General features: G+C 38.1%; 1 protein-coding gene across 5 annotated transcripts in view; it reads left to right on the top strand.

Moving 5' to 3' along the window:
* The window catches only part of GRM3 (glutamate metabotropic receptor 3), a 220,332-nt gene that overhangs the window by 140,661 nt on the left and 64,727 nt on the right, over positions 1-14,944 (top strand). For all 5 annotated transcript variants that reach the window (XM_058425192.1, XM_032761196.2, XM_032761195.2 and 2 more), the window contains one exon: positions 9,730-10,585. In XM_058425192.1, coding sequence (XP_058281175.1) covers positions 9,730-10,585 — 856 coding nt within the window. The remainder of the gene's footprint in view (positions 1-9,729; positions 10,586-14,944) is intronic.

Raw genomic sequence — 14,944 nt, 5'->3', positions numbered from 1 at the left:
ACAGAGAGACTTGGGATGGAAAGCAGGGTGACTTTGAGCCATTTTTGAAGGTTTCCACTATGATTAGGGAGTCCTTTGTTTGGAATGTCCATGTGAAATCATTGGTACTGAGCCATGCTGCTGAATGGTGATAACCAACATGGATCTTTGACTCAAGTGTTTTGGGGGCCCATGGCATGTAAGAGTTGTTAACTTCTTCAGATTATACTGTGTACACTGGTATTTGCTATACTTCATTATACAATTTCTTAAATTAACATGAATTCCTGGTCTTGGGACATGGGCATCAATTGTTTTCATGCAAAATATTCCCAGATGTGCTACAGGTAATGTGGCCAAAACAAAACAAAACAAAAAAGGTTACTAATCCTTTTAGCAATAACAATATGATTGGCCTCCTTTATGGGCCGAAAACTCATATGATGTGAACAGCTTGAATTTCTCAGGCAGTTTTGTCAACTATATACCACCCCCAGTTCCAGTTTAAAATACAAGCCAATCTGGGATTTTGTACAGCTAATAATGCAACTTGAACAAGCTGAATAGGAGGGACGCTGAGGTCTCTAAACATCTCAACTTCTAGAACTTGTTTTTATGTAATAACCTGTGCTATGAGGTAACAGATGGTTCAAAGTGCAGCAAATCAATGGTTCTCTTCCAGGCACATATATAAGCATTTAATTAAAAGAACTAAACAAAACATCCAGCACTGCATGTGTGACAGAGCAATTAAAGATGTAGACTTATTCTTAGAAAACAGCCCCAAAGAGATAGGTGAACAGCAGAGAATAAACATGAAGGTTATTATCCAGTTTCCTGATTACAGGAAAGTAGCAATGGTTTATTTTTTAAATGTATATAGTTCAGCTCTGTAAATAGCATTCTTCTTGGAAGTGGGCATTTGATAGCTCTTTGCCATCTGGAATTTTTGTAGCTAAGTATAGATCCTCATAAAACTATTTATTATTGTTCCCCTTAATGTATTAGCACAAACTCAGAAGCCGATAACTGTAAAACTTCTGAAAATAATTCTCATAGCAAAAAATCACTTTAGTGGGAAACTTGTTTCTACCAGATTCTACATGTCCACTGTCCTTTTGTCTTGTGTTGAAAAAAAAAAATATTTGGCATTGTGTCAGCACAGAAGGCACAAAGCTCTGTTTGAAATTGATACATCATGTCTATCCTGAGTAGAAATAGTAAACAAGGAACTGATGTGGGGGCTCACAAGTGACCGATATTTTCCAGTTCACATTCTCTTTTTTCACAACATGAAAAGAATAGAGTAAACTGCCTGAGATCTGTCTCATAGCTCACATTCTTTTGCTCCCATGATCACAGCACCTTTCATGATAAGCAATGTACAACATGTGATAAATCAACACACAGAAATAGAAGAAAACTATGTCAGTGTAATAAAAAGCCATATATTAAAAATACACAGCTAATGTCATACTCAGTGCTAAAAGACTAAAAGTTTATATTCAACATAATATTGGAAGTTCCAACCCCCAGTACCTTAGAATGTGACTTGATTGAAAAATGGTGTCATTGCTTATGTACTTAGGTTAGGATGAGGTCATACTGAAGTAGGGTAGGTTCCTAATTCAATATGACTGGTATTCTTACACAAAAGCAAAATTTGGATACACACACACACACGCATACACACACACACACACACACACACACACACTTATCACTGAAACAAAGCATGGCACCTGGGATCCTAAAAAGAAGGCCCTATGGCTTGTTAGAAAATATCAGGAGAAATAAAACTTCCAAATAAATTAGTATTGAACTAAAAATTCCCATCTGTGAATGAGTATGGCTTGGATGCCTACAGTAACATCATTCCACAATTGGCTATTGATTGTGAAAAAAATAAAGTTTTAAACATTCCCGAAGCAAGAATAAGTGAGCAAGTGGTGTGAGTTGATTCCTGAAGGTCTAAATCAATTCCTTGTCTTATGTGTCATCTCATTTTAATAAAAAAGAATATGATTAGATAAAGATCCACATTGCACAATAAAATTGTTCATCAGTCATATTTCAGAGTGGCTTCATATTGCCTGCTGGTGGTCAGCTTCCCCCTCATGTGTGCATGTGCACACGTGCACGCACACACACACACACACCAACCCATCATTATAATTAGAAAAGATTACATGGTAGAGCAGCAAAATATCAATTCCCTCATCAATCCATTTAACAAATATTATAGAGCACCTCTATACTCTGTGAGGCATTTTGAGAATTCAGAGATTAACAAGAGTTCTCACTCCAGTGGGGAACTTAGTGAATAACCTAGAAATCATCATATATTTTCATTAGTACCATGAGAGAAACACACGAGGGAATGAAAGAGGCTCAGAGAATGGGCACACAAGTCATTCTGAAGTCAGGCATTAGAATGGTTCCTTAGAGAAGAAGCCCTTGAATGGATTAGCTGAGCAGACAAGTGGTAAAGGTCATTCTAGACAGAAGGAACATCACAGTAAGTCAGAGATTCTCCATAAAGTTGAGTTTATTTGGAAGAAAAAAAATATATTTGGAAAATGGTGGCAGATATTTAATCACATTTAACAATGGTTTGTTGGACAACTACTGCAAGTAAAGCCCATTGTAAATTACACCAGCTTACAACTACAACAATGGGAAAAAGACAAAGATACTAATTTTTTTTTGTCCTTGCGATAGTTTGCTGAGAATGATGGTTTCCAGCTTCATCCATGTCCCTACAAAGGACATGAACTCATCATTTTTTATGGCTGCATAGTATTCCATGGTCTATATGTGCCACATTTTCTTACTCCAGTCTATCATTGTTCGACATTTCAGTTGGTTCCAAGTCTTTGCTATTGTGAATAGTGCCGCAATAAACATACGTGTGCATGTGTCTTTATAGCAGCATGATGTATAATTCTTTGTACAGTAATGGGATGGCTGGGTCAAATGGTATTTCTAGTTCTAGATCCCTGTATACATATGCAACAAACCTGCACGTTGTGCACATGTACCCTAAAACTTAAAGTACAATAAAAAATACTAATTTTATAACATCACATCTGCTGACAAACAATCGCATCTGGCCAAGTCCAGCGTTTCTTCTTGAGCAAAATTAATCATATCTGACCAAGTCTAGCATTTTTTCTTGAGCAAAATTAGTCACATCTGTGACTTGATAGTCTGCAGTGAAAACATTGCAACACCTAAGTCCTGGATAAATTCAAACCACCAAGAAAATGGGTACCTCATAATATTCGAACATTGAAAATAAAATGACAGTACATGCTACACATGGAAAGAGCTTCTGCTAAACATAACTTACTTGCATGCAGACTCTCAGGCCCTAGGAACTAATGGGTTCTGCTATAAGGCCATTGTGTTTCTCACATAAATCATAAAGCCAAATCTGACACTGATATTTATAGCTTGAAGCTTTCATTGCCCCCGTGGAAATTTCCCAGTAGATTCTTAGACTATCATTGTTATCTCTGTTGATGGCCAGTCAGTAAACAAATGTTTATGGAGTCACCACAAAGCACAGACTGACAAATGAAAAGCATACTTTTGATAGCAAAGGATGATTGGTCATGGTCCTCAAATGAAGGATTTTATGGCTTCAGAACAAAAAACAGACAAATGTTATAGCTTGAAATATATCATTGCATCATTATAGTGAGAGGAATCCATTACGAGCTTGGATTGCAGAATGGACTGAATAAATATGACAAAAGTGAGTATAGTGAGTGGTCCCAGAATTCCTACCACTTATGGGTTCCTCAGTAAGACTCTATGCACTCTTTTTTTTTTTTCCATCTTGAAATTATAATTGGATTAAATGAGAAAACATGATTTGATACAAAACTTCTCTCCATACATACAGCTTTTTAGGAACACGTTATGCATGAAAATGAAGCAAAGTTTTATTGCCCAAGCAAAGTCACATACTGCCCTTAAGTAGGGTCCCCTTGGGCTGCAACAGTATGACTTTAATAGGACTAGATATGATGGGTAGTACTAAGAACGCACTGCACTGTCCAATAGAGTGGCTAATAGCCACGTGTGGCTCCTTAATTTTTAATTAGTTTTTTTTTATTATACTTTAGGTTTTAGGGTACATGTGCACAATGTGCAGGTTTGTTACATATGTATCCATGTGCCATGTTGATTTCCTGCACCCATTAGCTCGTCATTTAGCATTAGGTATATCTCCTAATGCTGTCCCCGCCCCCCCCCACCCCCCACCCCACAACAGTACCCGGACCTTAGTTTCTCAAGCTATAAAATGGGATAATGGTAGTATCTACATCATAAGAACGCCATGAGGATTAAATGAGAAAATACATCTGCAACAATTAGAACAGTAGCTGGCACAAAAATATTAGTACTATTGAAAATACTAGGGATCTTTAAAAGGCTTCCCCAAAAAAGCCTTACCCAAAAAAAGGTAGTCTGAAAACAGTAACTTAGAGAATAGGAAAACTGAAATAGCTCTTTGTCCACTTTTGAGGAATTCTGAATTGGAATCTAAACAGGATAAACCACTTAATAATCCTTCTTTGACTTTAGCCACCCTTAGATTTCTGGCACTTGCTGAACTGCAATATTGAATTTTGCATTTATAATTTCATTTTTTTCTAGTTTTTTCTTCTTTCTTTACCTGTGTAATTTTAACTTAAACTCAGCAATTTACATCTCTTCCTATATAATATCACCTTGTTTCCAGAGAGGGAGCCTAGTCCTTTGAGAAAATCAAGAGACTAAGCTCTATTCTTAGTATTTCTGCCTATTAGTTGTCTAAATTTTGAAAAATCACTTCACCCTGTGAGCTCCTGTTTCCTCACCTATAAAACAAAAGGTTTAGATCATCTTCATGGTTTCTTTCATCTCTACAATGTAATGATCTTATTGCTTATTTATATTTTTTTCATTGGCATTAATACAAATTTAATTTTATTTGGCCACTATAAATATAAGAAATATAAGACTTTATGTAAGACTTATATAAAGACTTGGAAGAAATACAAGACTTTCTTCCAAGCTGCTGTCTTTGAGTACGTTTAACTGTATTATCCAACTCCTATCACTTTATCTTTTCCACAAGAGTCCAAGTAATGTCACCAATAACTTATTAAAGTCATGGTGCTCCAGGCTGCAACTCTTCCTTATATAATGTTGAAAAGATGGCCCCCTGGTAAAATTCACTCTTATTAAACCCACGCTGATTCCTAGTACTTTCTTCATTCAGTTCTAAGTGTTTCCATGCTCTCTGTTAGCAAACTTTGTTCTAGAAGATTACCAAAGCACATCATGCTTATTTATTTATATTTCTTCTTGATTTATATATCCCGAATTTGTCCTTCCTCCTCCCCTTTCACCCTCTGGGAGTCCTCCCATTATGTGTTTTTCAAGGATTATTGATAGTGATTTCATAACGTAATCTGCAGTTTCTTCCAGAATTCATTACTGGGGACAAACTCCATTCATCTGATTATGGGTTTTTTTGGGTTTTTTTGTATTCTCTCCTACTTTTGAGCATGGTAACCTTTTCATATTATTTGTACTGCCATTTCCATGTTAGAAACCATTCTCAATGGAGAGAATGAGAAAGCAAGAGGGATGGAGCAGCGTCTTTCTTTTATTCATATAGAACCAACTTTCCCATTTGATGATTCTATGTCTTCCTGCCACATCTTCTTCTGAAACATAATTTCGAATCAAAACAATAGCAATGACAAAAATCACTTTGATGCATTTTCACATTCTGTGCTTTAGCGTCCCTTATTTTTACAGGCTCATGTCAATCTTTTATGTTGTATATGGGGATGCCCCCAACATACATACAGACAGCACCCATTCTGTCTTGCTAGTTCTTCTAACACCAAAATCCCCCAAATGCAGCCTAGCATCCGGTGGATTCTTTAGAGTTTTCATCTTCTCTTTCTTGTTGAGACTATTCTGTATTGTATGAATTATTTTTTAAGTCCTCCTGTATTCCATTTTAGAGTCTTAATTTATGTGAAGCATATCTCTTTTAAAGTATTCTTTTTCCAAAGCATATATAACTACATCCTGTTTTTCCTTCCTCCACTCTATCTAATAATAACATAATTGGGTAACTTTCTTCCAAAATTTTACATTACTTCTCCATTCTAAAACCATTTTTCTTTTATCATTCAAAATGATGTCCAGTGTAGGAGTTCCTTTATTTCTTTATGCTTTCTCAGAGAAACCATATGGCCAGTAAAGTAAATCAAGAATATTCCAGAACCAAGCTTTTAGACAAATGAGACAGGAACCCAGTTAACAACGACCTGGATATTCCCCAACCCTAGTTTTAAATTTATGTTAAAAGGAAGGTTCCTGCTAACAGCAACTAGGCAGTCTATGGTGTATACCATAATATTGCTTCTGTTCCTCTTGTTCTTTCTACCTGGATGCCTTTCTGTGTTTAAAGGCTCAGGTTTATAGTCACACAGTAGAAGGTAGAGAGGAAGCTGTGAGGGGATAGCCATAGTCCTTGAAGTTAAAACACCTGGTTTTACACCTTGATTTCACCCACACATTCTAACCATATGGCTATGAACAAGTTTCTTCACCTAGAACAACTGTTTTTGCATATCTAAAATAGAGATAATAATATCCACTATTAAAAGTTATTGTGACTATCAAAAGAGCAAAATATGTTTGTGTGTGTGTGTACATACCCAGTACATTGGTACTTGGTTTTACAACAGAACAAACACATTTTTTAAATGAATAAACCAAATTAACATTCTTCTGTACAAATAAGGCTGGGGTGGATAAGAAAGAGAAAGGAGAGAGACTTATAATCTATTGCCTCCCATGGTGTTTACTTTTAAGCATTTTTAACCCTTATAATCTAAAGAAACGAATTTTAAAAGGAGCAGCTCACTGTGATAAAATCACTTCAGCACTTCACTCCATGATTCATTTGTATTACATGTGTTTCTAATGTAACTCTGAATATCCTAAGTTTGACTATATTATCACCCCATGCTATTCAATATATAGGTGATACAATTGAGATAATACTTACTGTGTTCCAATCTCATGTTTCAACTCACCAAACGTGCCTCCTTTTTCTAGAGTTAGTTGTAGTCTCCTCATTAAACACACACAGAGGAACATAAAATTATTCCTAAAATGTTGGCAATAGTTGCTGTTTTATTCTAGCCCACAGCCTTCCCCAGAGTTACAGCTCATTTTGCCCCTTTCCAATGCAGAGAATCTTTTCCACATTGCTGTTATTCTATGGCTAGTTCATTCTCTTGCAAAGCCTGCCTTGATTGTAAATTATTCTCGTATATCCCAGAGAGTTAGACATGAAGCCTATAATTGAAAAACAAGAACTTGTTTTTTTTTTTTTCTTGAGCAGCTTCTCATTACTCCTATCCCTATGAGAGAGGAAATTTAGTGGTTTAGGATCGTTTCACTGTGATTCTTCGCTGCCAGAAAATAATGTCCAGATATTTTTTAGGTCCTTTCATTCTCTGTCTCCCTGAGGGGTTCAGGTCCTGATTAATATAACTTGAAGATGACAAAATCATTGTATCAAGAAGAGATGGCCTCTCCAGTGCTAGCCAGAAACCTCTTAACAAAGTCAAGCTATGCACAGACAGGGCTCCTATCACCAAGCCTTCCATAGTGGTACATAAATCCAATGGAAGCCAGGCACTCATTCTAGAAGTAAGACAGTACCTGTTTGGCGACACCTGCCATTTCAGTCAGGCTGAGTGAAGCAATATTGCTATGCCTACATAAGTCAGTATAGGCCATTTTGTCCAGAGTCTCCTAGTCCTGAGAAGAGAAGAAATAAATAATATATTAGCCTTTACCCCTTCATCCACGCATTCACCTCCATTCCCCCGGATTCAAGAATACTAAATGCAAGAAAGATTTGGGGTTTTAATTTTGCATCACATTGGGTGTTAAGCCCCGGATTTCTAGCTGTTTTATTTGTGGTTGAGAGGTAGCAGGATTGGAAAAGATATAGAAGATATTTTTGATAGCTCTGGGCTATATCTAGTGTTGATTTTAATAGCAGGCCAGATACCCAAGAACATGCTGTGTAGCTGTGTATGAACTTGGCTGTTGGTTTCTCTTGCCAGATGAAATTATGATTAATCGGGGCTCAGATGTCAGTTGTTTTATGTTGCTCGTGCTCTTTGCTAACAGCTGCCTATTTCAAGCTGTGCTTCCTACACGTCAAATATAAACGTGAAACCACAATTTCCAAAAGGAAAAACTTCAAAGTACTAATATTAATGCCAATGTAGATAGAGCATACTGTAATATTCAATGTCATTTCTGATTAAAATCCACTTAGTATGTTACATAATTTAACTTCAGTCAGTATAGAGAAAGAACTCTCCTATGTGAGGTAGCCAGGAGAAATTATTTTTAAAACCTTATTATTCAATATGCATATAATCTGTTTAGATATTTGTAAATATATATCTCTGCAAATACTCTTTGCATAAAACGCTCCTCAATAAACAAATGTCACTTTCCCTTTTATTCTACAATACATAAAAACAATAAATATTGTTGATAGGTCAATTATAAAAAATTTAAATATTTGATTCAGATTTAGGTTTAAATACTTGGAAGTAGGTGGGCTGCTCTTGACAAGGTCCTCTATACCTTTTTAGTTGTTTTTTTAATCAAAAATGACATAAGAATATAATTATATATTATTTCTTTTCACATTGTCCAAGCAGAAAAATATTTTAAAAAGAAAAAGAAAGTAAAGAAAATATTGGTCAAGATTTTCAGGAGTTTAGAAAAGTGTATGCCTAAAATGTTGGTGGTGGACTAAACAGAATTGATTTTTTTTTTTTTTTTTTTTTTTTTTTGCTTAACCTAGATGATAAATGTCTAATCTAGACTGCCCATGTGGCATGCAGTTCCCAAATTAAACTCTTTCAGAGACTGCCGTTTTTAGCAAACGAGGGGGAAGTGAGAATTAGACAACACCCTTGCTCTTTCTACTCAAGTGCAGTCAAAAACTGAGTTTGGCCAATTCACTGTAGTTCATTGCTTGAGCTATAGCAGGACCCCAGAAACTTAAAGCAACCTGAGAGCCCATGGACAGGGTTTATCCTAGTCTAGAGTCTAGCACAGAGTATAGAAGAGAGTGTGGTGCGCCTGTCATTTCTCTACTCTGCCCTTTCCTGAAGCACCACTACCTGTGTGAGACCTGCTTCCTAGTGTCCAAAATACAGTATCCAAGGAAGTATCTGGTATTCATCTCAAGAACTATCAGAAAGGCCGGGCGCAGTGGCTCACGCTTGTAATCCCAGCACTTTGGGAGGCCGAGGCGGATGGATCACGAGGTCAGGAGATCGAGACCACGGTGAAACCCCGTCTCTACTAAAAATACAAAAAAAAAATTAGCCGGGCGTGGTGGCGGGCGCCTGTAGTCCCAGCTACTCGGAGAGGCTGAGAGGCAGGAGAATGGCGTGAACCCGGGAGGCGGAGCTTGCAGTGAGCCGAGATTGCGCCACTGCACTCCAGCCTGGGTGACAGAGCGAGACTCTGTCTCAAAGAAAAAAAAAAAAAGAACTATCATAAAAATGTAGCCATCTAGAGTAGAGGGGAAAAGGAAGCCAGTAAAAGGTGTGGATGCTATTATTCATTTTCACGTCCAGTCACTTACCTCTGGGTTTCTAACAAAAGTCCTTCTTCTTCCTCCCCCAGGTGGCAAACCTGCTGCGGCTCTTCCAGATCCCTCAGATCAGCTACGCATCCACCAGTGCCAAACTCAGTGACAAGTCGCGCTATGATTACTTTGCCAGGACCGTGCCCCCCGACTTCTACCAGGCCAAAGCCATGGCTGAGATCTTGCGCTTCTTCAACTGGACCTACGTGTCCACAGTGGCCTCCGAGGGTGACTACGGAGAGACAGGGATCGAGGCCTTCGAGCAGGAAGCCCGCCAGCGCAACATCTGCATCGCTACGGCGGAGAAGGTGGGCCGCTCCAACATCCGCAAGTCCTACGACAGCGTGATCCGAGAACTGTTGCAGAAGCCCAACGCGCGCGTCGTGGTCCTCTTCATGCGCAGCGACGACTCGCGGGAGCTCATTGCCGCGGCCAGCCGCGCCAACGCCTCCTTCACCTGGGTGGCCAGCGACGGCTGGGGCGCACAGGAGAGCATCATCAAGGGCAGCGAGCATGTGGCCTACGGCGCCATCACCCTGGAGCTGGCCTCCCAGCCTGTCCGCCAGTTCGACCGCTACTTCCAGAGCCTCAACCCCTACAACAACCACCGCAACCCCTGGTTCCGGGACTTCTGGGAGCAAAAGTTTCAGTGCAGCCTCCAGAACAAGCGCAACCACAGGCGCGTCTGCGACAAGCACCTGGCCATCGACAGCAGCAACTACGAGCAGGAGTCCAAGATCATGTTTGTAGTGAACGCGGTGTATGCCATGGCCCACGCTTTGCACAAAATGCAGCGCACCCTCTGTCCCAACACTACCAAGCTTTGTGATGCTATGAAGATCCTGGATGGGAAGAAGTTGTACAAGGATTACTTGCTGAAAATCAACTTCACGGGTAAGCCAAGAGCCTTTAAACATCTTCTCAGGTGCAAACAGGTGAAATCAAATAGAATCAAATGCCTCTGTGCCCAACTCAGAAATAATTGTTTCAGAGCCATAAAAAGGGTTCAAACTGTTAACCAAATATTCCAGGATGCAATAGGATGGTTCTCTAATATTCTTACTCATTTCTGAATGAACATCTCGGCTGGTACACGACACGGCAATGAAAGGGGCCTCAGGCAGGGCTGACAGCCCACTGTGGCAGCTCCCTAGATTAGGGCCAGGCTAGATTTGAGCTCTTTGTTGTTGTTGGCTGCAGGATTATGGCATGTGTGATATAGGCACTTAATCTTCTTTAGCAGAATTGGCAACTCTCTAGGGAACATGAACTTCCAAGCCTTCTTTGTGGGTGATTTGAGCAAAAGAATCTCATAACTTTCACAGTGGGTGAGAGAGAGAGAGAGAAAAAAAAAAAAAAAAAGTCACTGTTCTCCCAGAGCCTAATTAAGGGCAAAACAGAAAAGATACCCAGACCATGGTGATTTCTAGGCATTCCGTTTATTTTTCTGCTATACCAAAACGTTTATATATTATTAATAGTTGGGGATTTTCTCAAAATATGTTATGAAATGAAACTCTTTTTCTGGGAGCTTGACTATAAGCAGGTTGAAGACTAATGGAAGTCATTCTGATACAGTAATGAATACCATACAAAGGTGTATTCAAAGTGACTTTTGCTGCCTCTTTATTTATTTTTAAATACAGTCTAAATATTTCTCTAACTATAGTATTGCATTGAATGCATTACTACATAAAAAGCACAAAATCTTTAGGTCTACATTCTCTACTTGGGTACATGGGATATCTGCTTATTAAGGCACTTGTTCTGGGTACTATAGCTTAATCCCAAATCACAAAATAGTAAGTAATATTTGGGGGCACAAAGATTTTGATGTCAAAAACATTACAGTGATAACATGCTTTCATCAACCTAAATTACTAATACCTCTCATGCCACTCAGGCATCGTTCCAGTCTGCACAATGTCTAGTCTGCTTCCACGGAAGTATCATCCAAGACCTGAAAGTTTATATGCTCAAATCGTACTACCATTGGCGCAAATGACAGTTCTCACATCTCCCCTTATAAGTGGTCACTCAGAAGTCAAGTGATCTATGAAATCACAGGTAGTAATGAAAAAAGACCTCATGACCATTGACTTCTATTCCATAATTCTTACCTGCAAAGCAGCCTTGAAAATAAGCACAAAAATTAACTGCTTTACTTTCCCCAGAGAGGGCCAAAAGTAGTCAAAATCAATTATGTCAGTAATTCCTCCAATTAATCTGATGGCTACCACTTCTTATCATTAGAATGACTACTAAAAGTGGTAAAGATTAAACTTTTTCTGTGCCCTGTATTCCCATGAGTGTATTTCATATAGCAATAACAAAAATAAATAAATAAAAAGAGTAATAAATCAGCATTCATCTTCAAAATCCCAGGTTAGTTCCTGTTGACATCTCTAAAAATTGAGAATGGACCTTGGAGTCAGTAAAAAAAGAATATCTTTACTCTAAAAATAAATTAACTCTCAGGTATTCGTAAAAGGCATCTGCAATGCACTTAATTCTTAAAGATGAATAAGAATTCAGCACATACTCCCCATCAGACTACCCTTCAGGGTATTATTTATCTTTACTCACCACATATATTAATTAACTTTGTTATTCTAGTTCCTTTCTTACTTTTTAGCATGCAAATATACAAATATATTCATTTATCAACAGCTAAAATAAAATGAACTCTTAGAATTCAGAGAGCCTTCGCAAGGTGTTTTATGGAACCAAAACATGTTCCTTCATTCCAGTGACTTCTTGGGTCTTAAAAGGCAAAGAAAAGTAAAGAAATAAGCCCATTATTTGGATAAACAAAACAAAAGTATCCTCTTTTTGTCTGTCTTGTTCAATTACTCGTTTCAAGTCTCCCATTCAGTTTGGCTGTGCAAACCTGACCACAAAGTGCTATTTTAGCCTTCTCAATTTGTCAGACATTACCAGTCATTCTCCATCTCTGAAGAGAGTAGGAGGGTGAAAAACAGATTTAAACTACATAAAAGAGAGGGAATTTAGACCAGCCACAAGGTAAATATTCTTAGCAGTGAGAATTGGACAAGAAAATACATTACTAAGGGAGGATACCAAAATGCTAAGTTAGCTAACTAGTACATTTAAAAAATAAGTCAAAGAACTAACTATAGTAATAAAATGCAGATTTCAGTTTACAGTAACCTGTATATGACTAAATCTATGTATATTTTTAACTTAGAGCTAGGTAAAAGATTATAAATATGTATGCATTATTACTGCTTTAAGCTTGAGATGCACTATGGAATATTTTTTTCCTAGCTATTGAAAAGCAGATTTGTTTTACTTTTTTTCTGAAACATTATCTTTGTTTTTTCTAACTTGAATATTGTGGCAATAAACCAGGCACAATAGTACACACTTAGCAGACACTAAACAATCTGTTTAATTAGGCTGAAAAAAAAGTCTTCTTCTGGCCATTTGCATGTACTCAATACATTTACTCCAAGATTCTTCTGACAAGGGACACTTTTAGCCAATTCCCCAATAGCTCTCATCGTTATAGGATTAAAAAACTAGGCCTCCTGTGAATTTAAAAATAGATTAAAATACTCCCTGGTACTCAGATGTGTTCCCACTAGCTAATTCCAGCATTGGTCAACATGGATCTTGTTTGAAGCTAACCCAGTTTAAATATTCCTTTTGCAAAACAGATTTTTAGAGCTATGCCTTGCTAAAGATTCTTCTAAATAGTAATCTCTCCTGGCACAGGAGCTAACCACTGCCCAGGTCTCTAGGCTCATCTCCTGCTGTACACTGCACATTCACTCTTCCTTCCGTTAACACTACTTGCAGTTCCCCAAACATGCCATGCCTCTATTTTTGCCTGCATACTTCCTGTGAATGCTATTTCTTTATCTAGAAGACTCTCTCCCCACCCCCACCTGCCTTATCTGGCATCTTCAGTTATTCCTGTGTCTCTTCGAGATTCAATTTAATTGATAGTTGCTTTAGGAATCATTCCTATACTTCCCAAACTAAGATAAACACCCTTTCTTATGCCCATATCAATCCGGGATTTTGCCTTCCTTCATACTTTATATCCAATACACCAAAATCTCTTGTTGGCTCTACCTTCAAAATAGATCCAGAAGCTGATGACTTATCATCTTCTCAACTGCTACCACCCTGGTCCACACCACCATCTCTAGCTTATATTTCTGTGATAGCCTCCTAGTTGATTTATTCTTGCCTACTTCCAACCTAGCCTCCACAATCTATTCTCTACATGATAGCCAGCATGTCGTTTTAAAATCTAAGTCAAAGTCCTTCCTCTACTCAGAACCACTTGAGGTCCCTTGTTTCACTCATAGTGAAAGTCAACATCCTTGCAATGTCCTGCACACCACCCCCACTGCTCTGCCCCTACCTGTCCTGACTGCTCTCCTGTCCTCACCTTTTACTCTCCTTCTTTCTCACTTCACTCCAGCCACCCTTGTTTCCAACATTAGGGCTTTTCCACTGCCACTTCTCTCTGCCTATATTGCCCCTAACCCAGATATATCTGTGGTTAATCCATTCCCTACTTCTTTCCAGTATTCACGTAAATGTTATCTTCTCAAGGAGACCTACTCTGGCCATTCTTAACAATGCAATGCATTACCCCCAACCCCCACTACAGATGCCCCTATTTGCCTTGTAACCCGTTCTACCTTTTGTTTTTTTACCCCATGACATTTTCCCCTTCCGTCATACTACATCATCTATTACTTTCATATTTATTCTTTATTGTTTGATCCTCACACTAGAATATAAGCTCCACAAAAACAGAAATCATTATCAACTTTGTTCACGAATGCATCCCAAGCATAACAGGTGTTCAGTAAGTGTTGATTATGAATAGCACTTAACACCCAAACTTACGTTTTCTTCTCTACCTTTATTACTAGCTTGTGGGCTCTTTCAAGGCATAGTACATATATTTCATCTCTGATCTCAAATACTCAGCATGGTTTCTGGCATAGAGCAGACATTATGTAAATGTTTACCAAAGGAATGAGAAATTATAAAAGCAAGAAATCGATTTATAATATGATTGCTTTGGAAAATTTTAATATATAAATTTTGTTCATTAACGAATGTCAAGAAAGGAAAGTGTATGACTTCTAGAGTGGCTTGCTTTTACCTAAGTACTCTCTTTTAGTTATATTCTATCATTTCATTTGAGATAAATGTAACCAAATATCATTAAGGCTGGAAGAGACCCATCACTGTTTTATAGATGAA

The sequence above is a fragment of the Hylobates moloch genome, unplaced genomic scaffold, assembly GCF_009828535.3.
Source record: "Hylobates moloch isolate HMO894 unplaced genomic scaffold, HMol_V3 SCAFFOLD_1, whole genome shotgun sequence".
NCBI lineage: Eukaryota > Metazoa > Chordata > Mammalia > Primates > Hylobatidae > Hylobates > Hylobates moloch.
This window is presented reverse-complemented; position numbering and strand designations above follow the sequence as displayed.